The sequence below is a fragment of the Ammospiza caudacuta genome, chromosome 6 (genome assembly GCF_027887145.1).
Source record: "Ammospiza caudacuta isolate bAmmCau1 chromosome 6, bAmmCau1.pri, whole genome shotgun sequence".
NCBI classification, from domain to species: Eukaryota; Metazoa; Chordata; class Aves; order Passeriformes; family Passerellidae; genus Ammospiza; species Ammospiza caudacuta.
In genome coordinates, this window is record NC_080598.1 from 59,170,383 (window position 1) to 59,185,070 (window position 14,688).

A 14,688-nucleotide genomic window follows, 5' to 3' on the forward strand; every position below is an offset into this window, starting at 1 on the left:
TGACTGCACTGTAAATTAGTAGCAATTGGCTTTTGTCTGGCAATTTTCCTTCCTTAATAACCACACCTGAGAACAACAAGGAAGGCTTACCCTTTCTGCTGCTGGAATTTCTGACTACCTGAATTTCTATCAGAGCAGAAACAGCCCTGGATTTATTTTTGGTCAAGTTTCTCACAATAAGGAACAAGATCTATGGAGATCTCAGAGACCCACCTCTGCTCATCAGCTTCCTTTCTTTGAGCCTTCTTCCTTAATGCCAAACTCCTTTCCACCAGTTCTCCTACAGCATTTTCCAGACATGCTTGGTCTTCTGGCTTCACTAGGTTTTTCAGCTTGGAGTGCAGGTTTTCTAAGTCAGCCTTTGCAGAGCTGAACTCTTCCTCTTTCCAGTGTGGAGTCTGACAGATCTCCCCTGAGCCACAGAGCTCTGCTGCAGCATCCTGGGCTGGAGCTTCACAGTCCTCCAGGAACCTGGCAGCCCTCTGAAGAGCCTTGGTGTAAAGCTCACCAGCCCTGCATGCCTCCTCCAGAGCATTCTGAAAGCATTGAAAAGAGAAAGGAGCAATAAAATAATGCTGCTGTGCTCCTCTGGATCACCACACGGTCTTAAAATTTTACACTTGGCTATCTTTGAGACCAACTGCCTGAGGAGGTGAGGCAGGACGTGGCAAACACATTTGTTACTTGTGCAGTCACAGAGCAGTGCTGTAACCCATGTGTTTATTGCCCTCAGAACAGGAATTATGTACACCATTCCAGGAATTATGTTCACATTGGCTGGACCTGTGCTTTAATCCTCTTAGTCACTCCCAGCTGCTAAAGGTTCTCTTTACAGTAGAAACAAGGTGCTTGGATTTTTTATCATTCTCACTATTGAAAACGTTACCTCTCAAGATGACTGCACCCAGTCTCTCTTCAGCTGAATATTTCAACACAGCCTTTTCCTTCCTCCTCTTTACCATTCTTTTCTTGTGCTAATCCCCACTGATTGATTATAATCAAAGTGAACACAACTTTCTTTGTATCCTTAGTTTCTGTCATGATTCCCATCCTATCCACCAACGTGGAGATGATCACAGGGCAATTCAGGTGTTAGAATAAATGAGGATGTGAGTCATGAAAATAAAAATGCCACAGTCACAGACACCTAATCTAATTCTTGGGGAAAGGCATATGTCAATGCTTCACTTTCATTGAATATACTTACAACACGGGCAGCAATGTCTGCCTTCAGCTGTGCTTCACAGCCTTGCAGTGTCTCTAATTCTGTAGCAGCAGGAGGAGATTTCTCTTCTTGTTTTTCCCTCTCTTTTTCCATTATACATTTAAGAGCAGAAAACTTCCCTTCCATCATATTCTGAATTGCTTCCCATCGCAGCTTTTCATCCTGCATTGTATTTATGTCTATCACAAGTGGCTGCTGAAGTTCTAATTGAATATGCCTTATGATGTGGAATATATTTTCTGCTTCATCCTGGCTACCTTCCTTGTTTGCACTCTGTAGCCCAGAGACCAAGTTTTGAAGAAACTGCTTTAATTCTTCAACATTTTTCTCCAGGCTCTTTATTTCTTTCCTCTTAGATTCTTTGAATGATGAATCAAACACCTCATTTTTGTTTATTTGATTTGCTGCCTCCTGGGTTAAGTACAAGATTTGTTGAACTGCCTGCAATAGAATCTGTGCAGATATGACATTCTCAGCAGGAGAAGAGCTGGAGCTATCATTTAGGATATTAGCTTCTTTTCTTACAGTGGATGTCACAGTCTGGATCTCATCTAGCAATCCCTGAATCTTATCCCATTCCCTAACAATATTTTCCAAGTGTATTATTTTCTCTTTAATTTTGTTTTTAATTTTAGAAAATTTAGTTTGCAATTCATCCAGCTGCAGTGAGTCCCATTTCAGGCCTACACATTCAAATATTTCCTTGTACTTCATTACTTGTGACAAACCTGACTGAAAAGCCAACACTTTTTCTTTCAGTGCTTTGCATTTGTCCTTCAGTCCCTGCTTGGCACCTACTAATTCACCATCTTTCAGGTTCATTTCACCATCCTGCAGGTCATCAAGATCCTGCTCCAATGAAGCAATTCCTTCAGCAAACTCTCTGGAGACAGCTGTCTTTTGTTCTACTTCATGAAGTTTACTTTGAATTTGCCTCTGTGTCTTCCTTGCTCTGTTCTTCAGACTCCTTAACTGATCAATCAAGAAGAGTTGTTCAGACAGGCTCAGCTGCCCAGCTGTGACCTGACTCTCCTTACAGTGGGATGAGATAAGCTCTTCTATTTCCTGTATGTCCTTCAGCATCTCCTTCAGAATGCCTTGTTGGTTCACCAGCTCTGAGCAGCTGCTGTTTTGGTTTGGGTCAGGCCTGGCCATCAGCTCGGCTTTGCAAAGCTGAGAGTGAACTTTGTCTATTTCTGCAGTGAGCCTTTGTCTCTCCTCCAGCTGGAGCTCCAAGTGCTGCAATCTTTGAGCAGACTTTAAAACAAGAGCCTTGTATGAATTCTTCAATGTTTGTAAAAGGAAGGTCATATCAGAGCCCTCCTCTGGCTCCAAGCTGGGAAGGATGTGCTGGAGCCCATAATCCAGGGATAGAATCACAGGCTCTCTGCTCAGGATGTCTGTGTTCATAAGCTGACAATTTCTGATCTGTGATTTGACATCACTGGGGAAAAGTGCTGCTTTCTGATCTAGGTGGGACAGTGAGTCTTTGACCCAGGAAATATTTTCTTTCAGCCTCTTCATCATTTCATGTTTCATGAGAGCAGGACCAGTGGTCTGGATATCCTCTTGAGAAGTTTGCTGTGCTGATAATGCTTCCAGTTTGCTCTGCAAATCCTGTATAGAGTTCTCCAAAGCCACCTTCTCTTGATCACTCCAAATTCTTTTCATCTGCAGCTCAATCTTCCTTTTTAATAGACAAAGACCATGTTTAATGTCCTGTAGCTCTGTGGTCCAAATGAGAGGGTCTTTGGCTTTTCCTGCAGTTGAGGAATGTAACTCTGCTTGCAAATACTGTTCCTGTATCAGCCTCTGGATATCCCGTGCTTTGTTCATAAGCAGGTTAAATTCATCAATTTCTGCCACAACCTGATCATGTTTCTTTTGCACTGCTTGTTCCATGTGCTGCCACCAGTGCTCCAGCTGCCTCATTTGGCTCTCTGTCAACACTTTATCCATACATGTCAAATGCTGAGATAAAACTTCTTGCTGGCTTTGCAGCTGGTTTAAGACATCTCTTTCCTTCCGTAAGGACTCTATGCATGCCTTAATTTTCTCCAGAAGAACTGTGTTGTTCATAGGACCCCTGGCAAAAACATGAGTGGTGTTTAAAAATAATGAATTCTCCTTATACAGAGACTTTTTAAAAAACAAATTTCACTGTTTAGAGCAAAATTCACTAACTTTATTCACGTAATCACACATATCTCTCAATGTTCTCTTAGGAGTTCCCTAACCACCCTTGCAGTATCATTATTTCTTGCTCATCTGTAGAGCACTCACTATTCATAGATATCTGTGCAAAAAAGATATGTTCTACTGTATATTCTCTAAAATTGCAGTGTCTACTAATCTAGAAAGTAGCCCTCATTTTAAAAATCAGCAAGAGTGTAACATCGTCTCTAAGTGAATTAGCATTTTATAATAATTTCTGGTTGACAATGAAGATAAAACTTGGTTATAAAAAACCTGAGAAATTTCTATTCAGGCAAGGTAAACTCTTCCAAATGAATCTATTTATCTTCTATTTACACAAGTATCTTTAAATGCCCACCTGAAATACATTTAGCAGATGGATTTTTTATGTTTTTTAAATCTCTTTGCTGTAAATTAACAATTTCATAAGCTTTAAATGTTTTCAAAATATTTTGGTACATTACCATGACAAACTAGTTCTGTATTTTGAAGACTAATTCACAAAACACAGTAAATATTTGTTGTGCATTGGTTACCTCTGAATTGACAATGTAGACTTTACTTACTGCCATGGAATTTTTCCTATCAAGTAAGGTTAGTTTTCAGAATAAAGAGATATTTTGTTCAGAAAACACCTAGAATTAAGAAGTCTCTAAAGAAAAATGAGTATTTCACATCTGCCACATTAAAAAAATATATATTTTAAGATGGATTTTTATAGGTTTTTAGCCCGGCAACTACTTTGTTTTGCCTAAAGAATAAAGAGAGTAGATGTTGTTTAAGGATAGCAGAGAGCCACCAGAAATTCTTCTGCTTAAGTCTGTTCACAAACTTACAAACCTCTAAGAGTTCTCTTGAAGTGGATATAACCCCATACTCTTGTCTGAGCATTACTGAAGCATGTCACAAAATTCAGTGCAGAACCATATTTGTTGTGCAACCTCTTAACCAAACCCCTCCACTGTACTTACATTTTTATGTTATCTTTTTCTGTTGACAAATTTTTCATGGAGGACTGTGCAGCAGAAAGACTTTTCTGGTATTCATTAATTAAACAGCACTGTTGTTGCTTCACTGCCTTAACAGCTTCCAGTTCCTGGAGCAGCCTGTCCCAGCAGGGCTCTGTGCTTTGCAGCTCTGCTCTGTTTGATCCTGTTCCATTGGGAATTGCTCCTTCACCATGGCACAGAGACTTTGCTTTCCACGTTTCCAGCTCAGTTTTTAAATTCTACAATCAAGCCCACCACAGAGAGAGAAGGGATTAAAGGATGATCTTAAAGACTCTCAGCTTTCAACACAAAATACAGCTAAATACCGATTCACCTACAAACATATTCCTGCTCATCCACAAGCAAAGCAGCACATCATGGAAGCAATCCTAGGTGTATCATTGCACTCTGGAAGAGCAGTACAAGCTGTGGGATTTACATGGACATGCAGCAAGGCATGGTGTCTGCAGACAAACTAATTGTGCAGTTAAAACTCAGATAAGGCTGTGGGCAACAGCTTTGGTTTGCCAAATGAATCACAATTCTGCAAGTGTACCACTACATAAAAAATGAGGAATGGCTTTGCAGTTTCCATACCTCCAGCTCTTTTAGTTGTTCATTTATAAGCACCATATCCAGTTCAGCCACTTCATTTTTCAGCTCATTGACCTTTTGTTCCTCTTCAAAATATTCACTGTTTACTTGCACTGCAGGAAATAGTTCCTTCTGGACAACCACTTCTGCACCTGTGTCCTACAACACAAAACAAGATTCTTATTGCTGAAGGGTCTAAACCAATAAGTTTTCTGACTGCAGCACCTTGCTTCACGTGTTTAAGCCATGCTGGGGTTGTTAAATCCTGCTGTGGTTTCTCCCACAGCCTCTGTGGATCAATCAGGACCCAGAAACTGGAAACTCCATCACTGTCCCCCACCCCTGCAGTCACCCCCTCCTGTCAGCACTGCTCAGGTGGCTTTGAAATCTCTGCCCATCATTTCTAGTGAAACTCTGACATCTTCCCTGCACCCACCTCTGCTCCTGATAAATTCACAGGCCTGTTGTGTCTTCTACCTCTGTTCCTTACATATTCATGGAACTTTATCCTCTCCTCACACCCACATTCCTTCTGCTTCAGCACGTGCCCTGACAACACTGCTGTTTCCTTCACCAGGACACCTCTTCAGCTCTTCACAGGGCAGCTCATGCATGAAGCAGCCTGGCTGTGACACAAAGCCATGGCTGCCACTGGCACAGGTGCTAGCCAAAATCTGGGGTGAGATCAGAGCAGTAGGGAGTCATGTCTCAGGGTGGGGAGGGATGAGGAGGCTCCAGAGCCAGTCTCTGGCACTGCCTGGGATTCCCATGACAGAGGGACAAGTCACTTGGGCTGGGGCCAGGCTTAACATCACCTTCAGCTATTGCAGACAGCATCCGAAATGAAAGGTCACAGGCTAGCTGGACCACATGATGATCCCTTAAAAATCTTTCTGCATTTCCCTTCTCCCAGTACCTGTCTCTATCTGATGATCTGTTCCATGTATAAAATTTATATGAGTGAATGCATACAAATACACAGCTATACTGCAGTGTGAGCTTCTCCATGGTACTAACATCTAAAATCAGCAACAGTAAAAAGATTCTTGTCTGATAAACTTCACGTATTACTACTTTGGACACTGTTTTACTAGAAACAGCCAGTTATCACTGTAAGCTGTCACTGTCATCTGTCCCTTCATGGGTCATGAGCTATGCAAAATATATCTGCTTTCAAGTGTGGGAAAGATACAGCACATAGTACACATTCTCAGAGAAGAACAGTTCTCTTCATTTGAACTCTTGGTTATTTTCAGTCAAAACTGAAGAGGCCACTCATGAAGTAGTCAGTTGGAGAACTTTTCAATTTCTCTGTGTACATAACCATAACAGTTGTATCAATTCAGACATAAGATCTAATCTCAAGACACTTTGGAGTGCCATAGAACTGAAGTAAGCATTAAAACTCAGCTAAGCTATCACACAGAAAGGAGGAAATCCACTTCACCAGATTGAAATATCAACACATCAAAAGACACAGAGAAGTGTCCTGACTTTTAGAAAAACCTTGCTGTGTACTTGTTTTGCTTGTTTGTGTGAAGTTCTCATTGCACACTGCCTCCATGGATACAGCCAGGGGAGGCTGCACTCAAATTCTGTGTCCAGTTTCAGGCCCCTCACTGCATGAAAGACCTTGAGGTGCTGGAGTGTGTCCAGAGAAGGGCAGTGGAACTGGGGAAGGGTCTGGAGCACAAGTCTGGGGTTGTTTAGCCTGGAGAAGAGGAGGCTCAGAGGAGACCTTATCACTCTTTACAATTCCCTGACAGGAGGGTGTAACTGAGTGGTTGGTCTCTGCTCCCAGGTAACAAGTGACAGGAAAGGGAGAAACGGCCTCAAGCTGTGCCAGTGGAGGTTTAGACTGGATTTTAGGAAAGATTCCTTCACTGTAAGGGTGGTCAGGCACTGGAACAGGCTACCCAGGGCAGTGGTGGGTCTCCATCCTTGGATTTAAAAGAGATGTCCCTGTGGCACTTGGGGACATGGTTTAGTGGTGAGCTTGGTGCTGGGTTAATGGTTGGACTTGATGGTCTTTGAAGTCTTTTTCTACCTAAATGATTCTATGATGATTGCACTGGTCCTTAAATGCTTTTCAGTAGTACCCAGCATGACCTCCATAATTTCCCCAGGAACTGAGGTTACTCTAACAGTCTGTAGTTTACTGGATCTTCCCTCACACCCTTTTTGTAAATCTAAATAACAATGCCAGCTTCCAGTCAGCAGGGACTTCTTCAAAGTCCCAAGAACCTTGGGAGATTTTTCAGGTGTGCAAGTCCCAGGCAAGACCTGCCCATGGACAGGTCAGCTGTGGAGCTGCCTACAGATTCACCAGGAAGATTAGATTTAGCCCTACCTTCAAATTAAGAATGTGGTGTCCAACAGTCACAGGGCACTTGTAATGTAACTCCTTTACTCTTAAAGAAGAGCAGACTTGGTAAAGTCATTCAGTAATGTAACTTGTCATTAATTCAACTTGAATCCCTTCTCCTTTCTCCACTTTATTTAATTTTTTTTCTTTTGCTGGATCACTCTTGGATTTCAGTTCTCTGATCTGCCTTCCTTACAATAGAAAAGCTATCATAGCTGACTGTAATAACATGGAATGAAGGTTGTGCTGCTTAACAGATTGAAGAGAAACTCTAAATATCATAAAGACTGATTATGATCGCTCTAAAAACTAGGGTGAACTCTCTTTGGAACAGAGCCACAGAAAATTATGATGTGGCAAGCACTTTGCATGAAGTTCAAAACTGTCATGGACATAAATAAGATCTATATGCAATGGTCTTGATTTTGATGTGAGTAATTGTCTCTTTTAAAACAACTTCAGCTGAGGGCTAGGTGGAAACCAAAATTGAACAACTGGCACATTTCACTTGAAATAACAGGCTGTGGGTTACCTCATGTGCAGGAGCTGGGGGATTCAATCCCAGACCATCCTTCTCAGCTGCTGCAGATTCCAGGACTTGACCTTTCTGGCACAGCTTCTCTTGAACCTGCCCCTCATTTTCTCTATATGATTGATTCTCAACATCACCAGGTTCCTCCTTTTGGTGTAAGAAAAACAAAAGCAACCAGTAATCAAAAAGCTCTAATCAAACCTGCCAAGTAGTAATTACAGTGCTTGAGATGAGAAAGCTATGAAGCCCATAATTATAGGTAGATGAGGAAAACCATAATTACACCTCATAATTTACTGTGAGCAAGGTTATTGCAAAGGAAACCACTTATAAGAAGCAGTGCTGTAATTTTGTTATAAATTTTTAGAATAAATTACCAAATGTTCTGACTTACACTGTTCACATTTCATTATTCTAAGCAGGGACCTTGAATTATGTACTCCTGGACACAGTCTTGAATGTATTTTTTAAAGGTTTAGCTTTTTCCTGAGGAGTTGTACTGTAGACAGAGAGTGTCTGTTTAGAAACTCAGGCAGGATAGTCCTGTGGGTAACCTGGAGATTTGCTGGATGGAGGTTTCAGAATTTGCTAAAATTGAAATTCTGAGAAGAGTCTGGCTCTATAACACTTCCCCTCTTCAGGGAAGGGATGACAGCAACAACACCCCTGTCAGCCCTTTCATCTCCAACAGGAACTTGGCCTCTTCCCACTCATTCTGGCTCCAACTCCTAAACACTGCTCTGGGTGTCAAAATTCCCCTTGTACCAGGGTGCACCAACAGGGCACAGCATCTCAAATGCAGCCTCACACATGCAAAGTAAATATGTAAATAAGAAATCTGGAAAGCAAGTCAAGCACAACAACAGTGTTCAAGAAAAATGGTCGCCAGATTTCACAATACATCCAGGTGACTTGAAATGCAATATCCTTTGGAATGATCCTCAGACAACCACTAAAGAAAAAAACCTCCCTCTACACTAATTTTGAATGGACATGAAAGAAGTGAGTTATCACATACTAAGTATCACATCAGACTGAAGCAGCTCAGTGTAAACTTGAGGCTTTTCTCACTCATTTCTTAGTAGTATCACCCCCACAGCAACTGAACTGGATACAAACACCCCCAAATTCAACCCCTCTGGTGTAATCTCATGTCCAGTTACCTGTGCTGGATGGGCTTTTCTCCCAGATTCATCACCTTCAATACCAACACCATCCTGAGGTCTTTCCATTTCTGCCTCACCACCAAGATCTGCACTGTCCAGAACATCCTCTTGGAACCTGTCAGCTCTGTCCATATCTGGGTTCTCCTTATCAGCCTCCTCCTGATTTGAGAAATGCAAAATGTTTACAACCAGTGAAAGTCACAGTACAAAATTTGCTAAGAAACTTCCCACTCCACAATCTGTCTACTCTATCTTCAGTTTAGCTTAATGAATGAAGGAAAATGCTGAGGTAACCCAAACCCAGAGAGCTGGAAGCCTCTGCTTAGAGCAGTTTGCCATCCTAGAGTGGGATCTCACCCACTCTGATAGAGTCTCAGAAGAGGGTAAACAGGAGCAACTGCTCACAGAATTTTTAATACAGTTCTAGAAGTTTCTGATTAGACACATTTGGTAACTATTGAGCTTGCACCTTCCCCAGAAATCCCAGTATGGACAGTTCCCACTGTGATATTTTGGTAATCATCTCTCTATGGTCAGGTCAATGAGGGAGTACTCCAAACCATTCCCTTAGCTTTGCACACATTTACATTTACACTTTTACAAGTCATTTACAGTGTCAATGTCCTGAGGTCCCATAAAAATGAGCAGTTCCAGGTTAGTGACCTCTCATTACCTGCAGTGATGAAACCTCTTTAATTCCTCATTCCTGGGAGTGTCCAAAGCCAGGCTGGATGGGGCTTTGAGCAACCTGGTCTAGTGGAAGGTGTCCCTGCCCATGGCAGGGTGTTGGAACTAGATAAACTTGAGCACCCTTTCCAACCCAAACTGTTTTTTGATGGATTTTATGAAATCACAGGTAGATTCTACATCATGGACAAAGTGGGTCCAAGCTCTGGGGGTTTGCAGAGACCATCACTTGGATTTCCTGCACTCTTCACATGAGCACGGCTGAGGGGATGATTTGGAGAAAATATAATTTATGATTCCTTTCATCAGATAAGGAAAACATGCCTTCATAAGCCAAGAAATTTTAAGGGATTACATATCAATTTCACACATACACAGACTTCTATTAAAACACATTTGTCAGGTACCTGAACAGCCTGCTCCAATCTGTCCTTGCTGTGATGGATATTCTGTAATGGGCTGTCTGACACTACACTGCTTTCCTCCAAAACTGGAGCATTCTGCCTCTCTTTCTCAGACATATTTCCATTTACATCTTGACCCTAAGAGAAGTGATAGAAAAGAAAATCTGTTTGTGTTACCATAAACATTGTATTTTAACATCAAATCTCTGAATGGTAAAAATTATTCTCTCTGAAAACAAACAGGACAAACACTGTGCTGCAGTTCTAAACAACTCTCTCTAGTTTAAGAGAAGCTCTCAAAGCTCTTAGGCAGAGAGGCTCATCTGCAATTTTCCCGTCTCTTTAACTTCTCTTCGTGTCCTGTCTGAGGATACCTGCTCTATTAAGTGGCAAGAGAAAGTGACATGCATTTAAATGGAATTGTATTTAAAAGGTAAACTGCTGTTTTTAATATGTTATTGGCTTGTTACAGACTTGCTATTAAAAGTTATGAGAGTTCCTTCCACTTCTTTGATTTATACACTTGTATTTACAGGAGGCATAACTTCAGTGAAATTAAGGGTACAATACACAGACGACATTTGAGATGTCTCTTTAGCCAGCTTTCCATTGTCAACAAATAAACTCACATCACTCAATTCCAAAGGCTCCTTCAGCTCCACTGCTGTGGGGGTCTCCTCTGCAGAGATTTGAGTATCAGAAGTGATCTGTGTCTCTCTCTTCAGCATTGTATCTGCCTTATCTTCCTTTTGGATTTCATTGCCAAACTCATCTTTTAACTCAAGGGCTTCACTGGAAATGTTTTCCTTCTTTTGCTTGACATTTTCAAGTCTTTCTTCCAATCTTTCTTTGTGTTCACTCTGAAGTGTTTCCATCTCATCCTCAATAAACTCCTGTTCTGGTGAAGAGGTGTTTTGTTTAACAGTTTCTGCTAAAACCAAACTTTTCTTTGCTGTGTCTTCACTTTGGCTAAGAGGTCCCTGTTGTTCCTTTGAACATGAAGAAAACATTTTATTTGAAAAGTATCTTCACTCAATAGACCTAATGTTAAGATCTAAACTCAGCCTCTAAAATCATAAATACTTGTTTTGAACAACAAACCATGTTGAAAGGTACATGCAGACCTATTTGCTGCAGGAAGCCAATTACCAAACCAATAATTTCATCAGCCATTTTTATGCACAGAGAACACCTGAAGCTAAAAGCATTATGGTAATAAAATAATCCCATAGCACACATGATGATCCAAGTTCTGAACAGGTAATTCCCCCCTCTCCTCCTCTCCCTTTTTCCTTCTTAGAGATATAGCAAGTTCTGAAGGACAGGGAATTGCAATGATCCATATATGAGCCATGATTTCAGCTTACAGCAGCTCTCTATGCTCACAGCTACGAGACTGATTTCCACTCTGCTAAAGAGCAGAAGAATGTCTATTTATGCATGAAGAACACTTCTTAAAAATAAACTTGGCTCACTGACTTTTTTCAAAAAATTTTTCACACTGGCTAAATTAAAGACACTTAATACCATATTTAATAATCTCTTTCCTCATTATGCCCCAAGAGAAAAAAAACAAAAATCCTAACCAACCAGACTGAAGAATCCTGTGTGCTTGAGCTAGGACAATTCCTCATGAACCTTCAGTTTAGCCAATAGTAAAGGTCTCCCTCCAGTTCATGAAAAGTGGTTTGAGTCCTACAATTATCTCAATAAAGGAGCACTACATACTTTTTATTTTAGAAAGGTTTTATAGCTTTTTAGTTTGATACCATGAGTAGTTCTCTTTTACAGATGTGATGGGCTCCATAACGCAGGAACTGCAACATACCTGTGATTTCAACTGATTTTTCTCAGCTGATGGTTCTTCCATTGCTGGACCATCACACTCAGAAAGCTTCTCAGAGGCAGTTTTCAGCTCAGTGCTCAGGTCTGTTGCCACATCCTGAGCCTGCTGGTGCTCTTGAACAGGGCTTTGCAATGTCTGCATGATGTTCGAGAAACAAGGAGTTTCTAGGATTAGTCCACCATTATCTCAGTCATCCACAGACTGTTACAGCTTTTCCAGGACCTCACCAGCACAACAAATTTGCTTTTTTCCCATAGAATATCTGGCTAACCACAGGTTAAACACAAAACCATTTTGCTTTCTTCCCAGCACATCATGATCTCCATCGTGAACAAAATTTTAATGAATAGCAGGAAACAGAAGGGTTGGCATTTCATAGAAATGTACTTGTAAAAAGGATGCTTTCTCTTAAAATGGATGAAACATTAGAGACAGAATGCCACACAGGGTACAAATGGAATTTGCACCACCTTGGGTGAAACCAAGAACAAGCAAGATGCTGGAAGATAATCCTTCACATGTTTTCCAAATTCATCCTTCCCAAAGGAAGAAAAGCTACTGTGGCTTGAAGAATGTAAGAGCAAATGTTTCATATTACAGCTATCCAAATCTGTTTACACAGGTACAAAATGTTCTTCACATTTACTTTGGTCTCATTTGTTTCAGTATTTATCCCTGAGAGAGAGAGAGAGATATTCCCTGCCCTTTTTCAGAGGAATTTCCTCCACTCCCAGCTTTACCCAAAACCTCCCCATCTGAATTACACAGCTGAACAGTGAGAACTGCAACCAACAGGAAAGGAAAGAGAGTGAGGTCCCAACCTGGAGCTGGCTGAGCAGATTTTCATGTTGGTGCTTTAATTCTGACCATTCTGCCTCTGTGAAGCAGGGATCAACAGTGTGGCCCTGTAGATTCTCCTGGCTTTTCAATTTGCTAAATTGGGAGGTCAAGGCTTCTGTTTTCTGCAGGAGCTCAGCATAGTTTGCCAGCTGAGCTTGCTTCTCCTCCAAACCAGGCTGAAGGGCAAAAATCTCCTGTTGCTGTTTCTCCAGCTCCATTAGAGCCTGTTTCAGATCTTCTTTGCTTTGCTCATATTGCTCCCTGTTGCACTGAAGTTGCTCTTGAGGGCTAAGAAAAAAATGCTATGTTTAATAGTGTCAAAAAAACAAATGTATTGATTACCTAGGAAATGTCAAAGTGTGAACAAGTCAGCCATTAGAAGGAACTTGAGTGTACTGAACACTTTTTTCCCCAGATTTTAAATTACTGATCAGACTGGAATTTTCAAGGTGATGAAAAACACTGAAGTTATTACAGATGAACTAGACTTCAATGCAGGACAAATTACTAACCCTCTTAAACCTTAACCTATAAACCCACAGTTTCTAGAATCTGAGATGTGATGCGCATGCTCTGTACTCTTTTGCTTTTCAATGCAGAAATTCTGTTTAAAAAATTACAATATGGTTATGAATCTGCTTTCCTTGACTTCCCTTGACAGCCTCCTGAAAGGGAATGGTCTGTAAAAGAAACTCATCACATTTAGTTGGGTGGGGGAGTGTTTTAGAGATACAGGAAACAAAACCAGCACACACAATATGGGGTATGAGAGTACAATCCAGTGATTAGTTGCCTGACCTTTACATTGGATTTCTCTTTGTGTGCTTTATAAGCATGCATGCCTGATCTGCTGCAGGTGAACAGGTTGCATTTGTCCACAGGAAGTATGAAATGAGACAGAAATAACATTTGTATGTTCACATTTAGTGATGGAGCTCAGATATCTTCCAGATGGAACTTAAATGCCAACATTGGAAAATATGATCCCACACAAACAAATCCAAACAAACAGTCTGGATATAATTCTGTAAAGTACAGCAGGATAATTGAGGACAAAAACAAAGCTCCATTGTTTTGGGTTCTGCCCCTCAAGACTCATATTTTTTGGCAAATAAACAAAGCACAGCCTCACATACGTGAGGTGCTCTTGCATCAAGTTCCCTGTTCCAGCTCCTCACTGCTGTTCTTCCTGTGCATCTGCTGTTCACAAGCCTGATCCTGCAAGGTCCTGAGCATCCCTTCAGGCAGGCAGAGCACCTCCTTTCCTGTCTTTAACAGTGTGAAAGCTCTGCATTCTGCTCTGCATTCTGCTGTGCTGGACCCAACACAGCCACAACGCTCCATCTTCCTGAGCACCTCTTGTGCTGGCTTTACTGAGAGCTCAGTAATAACAAGAGGACACAGAAGATTCTCTGGCTATTCATGGCCACACCAGAAAGTATCTCTGGCTATTCCCCACCTGACCATTCAGGCCAAACTGTGACCAGCCTCTCCACAACTCTGCAGAAATACAACTGTTTGTGTGGGTATCTCGTTCTGCCCCCAAAGATCAGAAAGTAAATTGAATGGATGCAGGAAGAAGAGAAAAAAAATCAATACAGCAGTAAGTGATCTCCACTGCCTCTTGGCAAATTGCACATTACCTGCTGTATTCAGTGGCCAGCTGACAGAGGTTTTCCCACTTTTTCTGGAGCTCAGAAATAGTCTGCTGCACCTCTGGCTTATTTTTCTCATTTCTCAATAAAGTGTCTCCTAGAGCCACCATGCTCTGTATTTCGGCCTCACCTTCATCTCTGAGACTTGTGATTTCCTGTATTAAACAAAAAACAGAAGCAGTGCATATA

General features: G+C 41.3%; 1 protein-coding gene across 1 annotated transcript in view; it reads right to left on the reverse strand.

Annotated features, from left to right (window-relative positions):
• The window catches only part of SYNE2 (spectrin repeat containing nuclear envelope protein 2), a 176,430-nt gene that overhangs the window by 96,530 nt on the left and 65,212 nt on the right, over positions 1 to 14,688 (reverse strand). The window contains exons 41-51 of the mRNA XM_058807437.1: positions 14,488 to 14,654; positions 12,826 to 13,132; positions 11,987 to 12,139; positions 10,788 to 11,147; positions 10,162 to 10,296; positions 9,065 to 9,226; positions 7,902 to 8,048; positions 5,008 to 5,163; positions 4,393 to 4,649; positions 1,208 to 3,311; positions 214 to 536 (exon numbers count right to left, since the gene is read on the reverse strand). Of these exons, the coding sequence (XP_058663420.1) occupies positions 214 to 536; positions 1,208 to 3,311; positions 4,393 to 4,649; positions 5,008 to 5,163; positions 7,902 to 8,048; positions 9,065 to 9,226; positions 10,162 to 10,296; positions 10,788 to 11,147; positions 11,987 to 12,139; positions 12,826 to 13,132; positions 14,488 to 14,654 (4,271 nt within the window). The remainder of the gene's footprint in view (positions 1 to 213; positions 537 to 1,207; positions 3,312 to 4,392; positions 4,650 to 5,007; positions 5,164 to 7,901; positions 8,049 to 9,064; positions 9,227 to 10,161; positions 10,297 to 10,787; positions 11,148 to 11,986; positions 12,140 to 12,825; positions 13,133 to 14,487; positions 14,655 to 14,688) is intronic.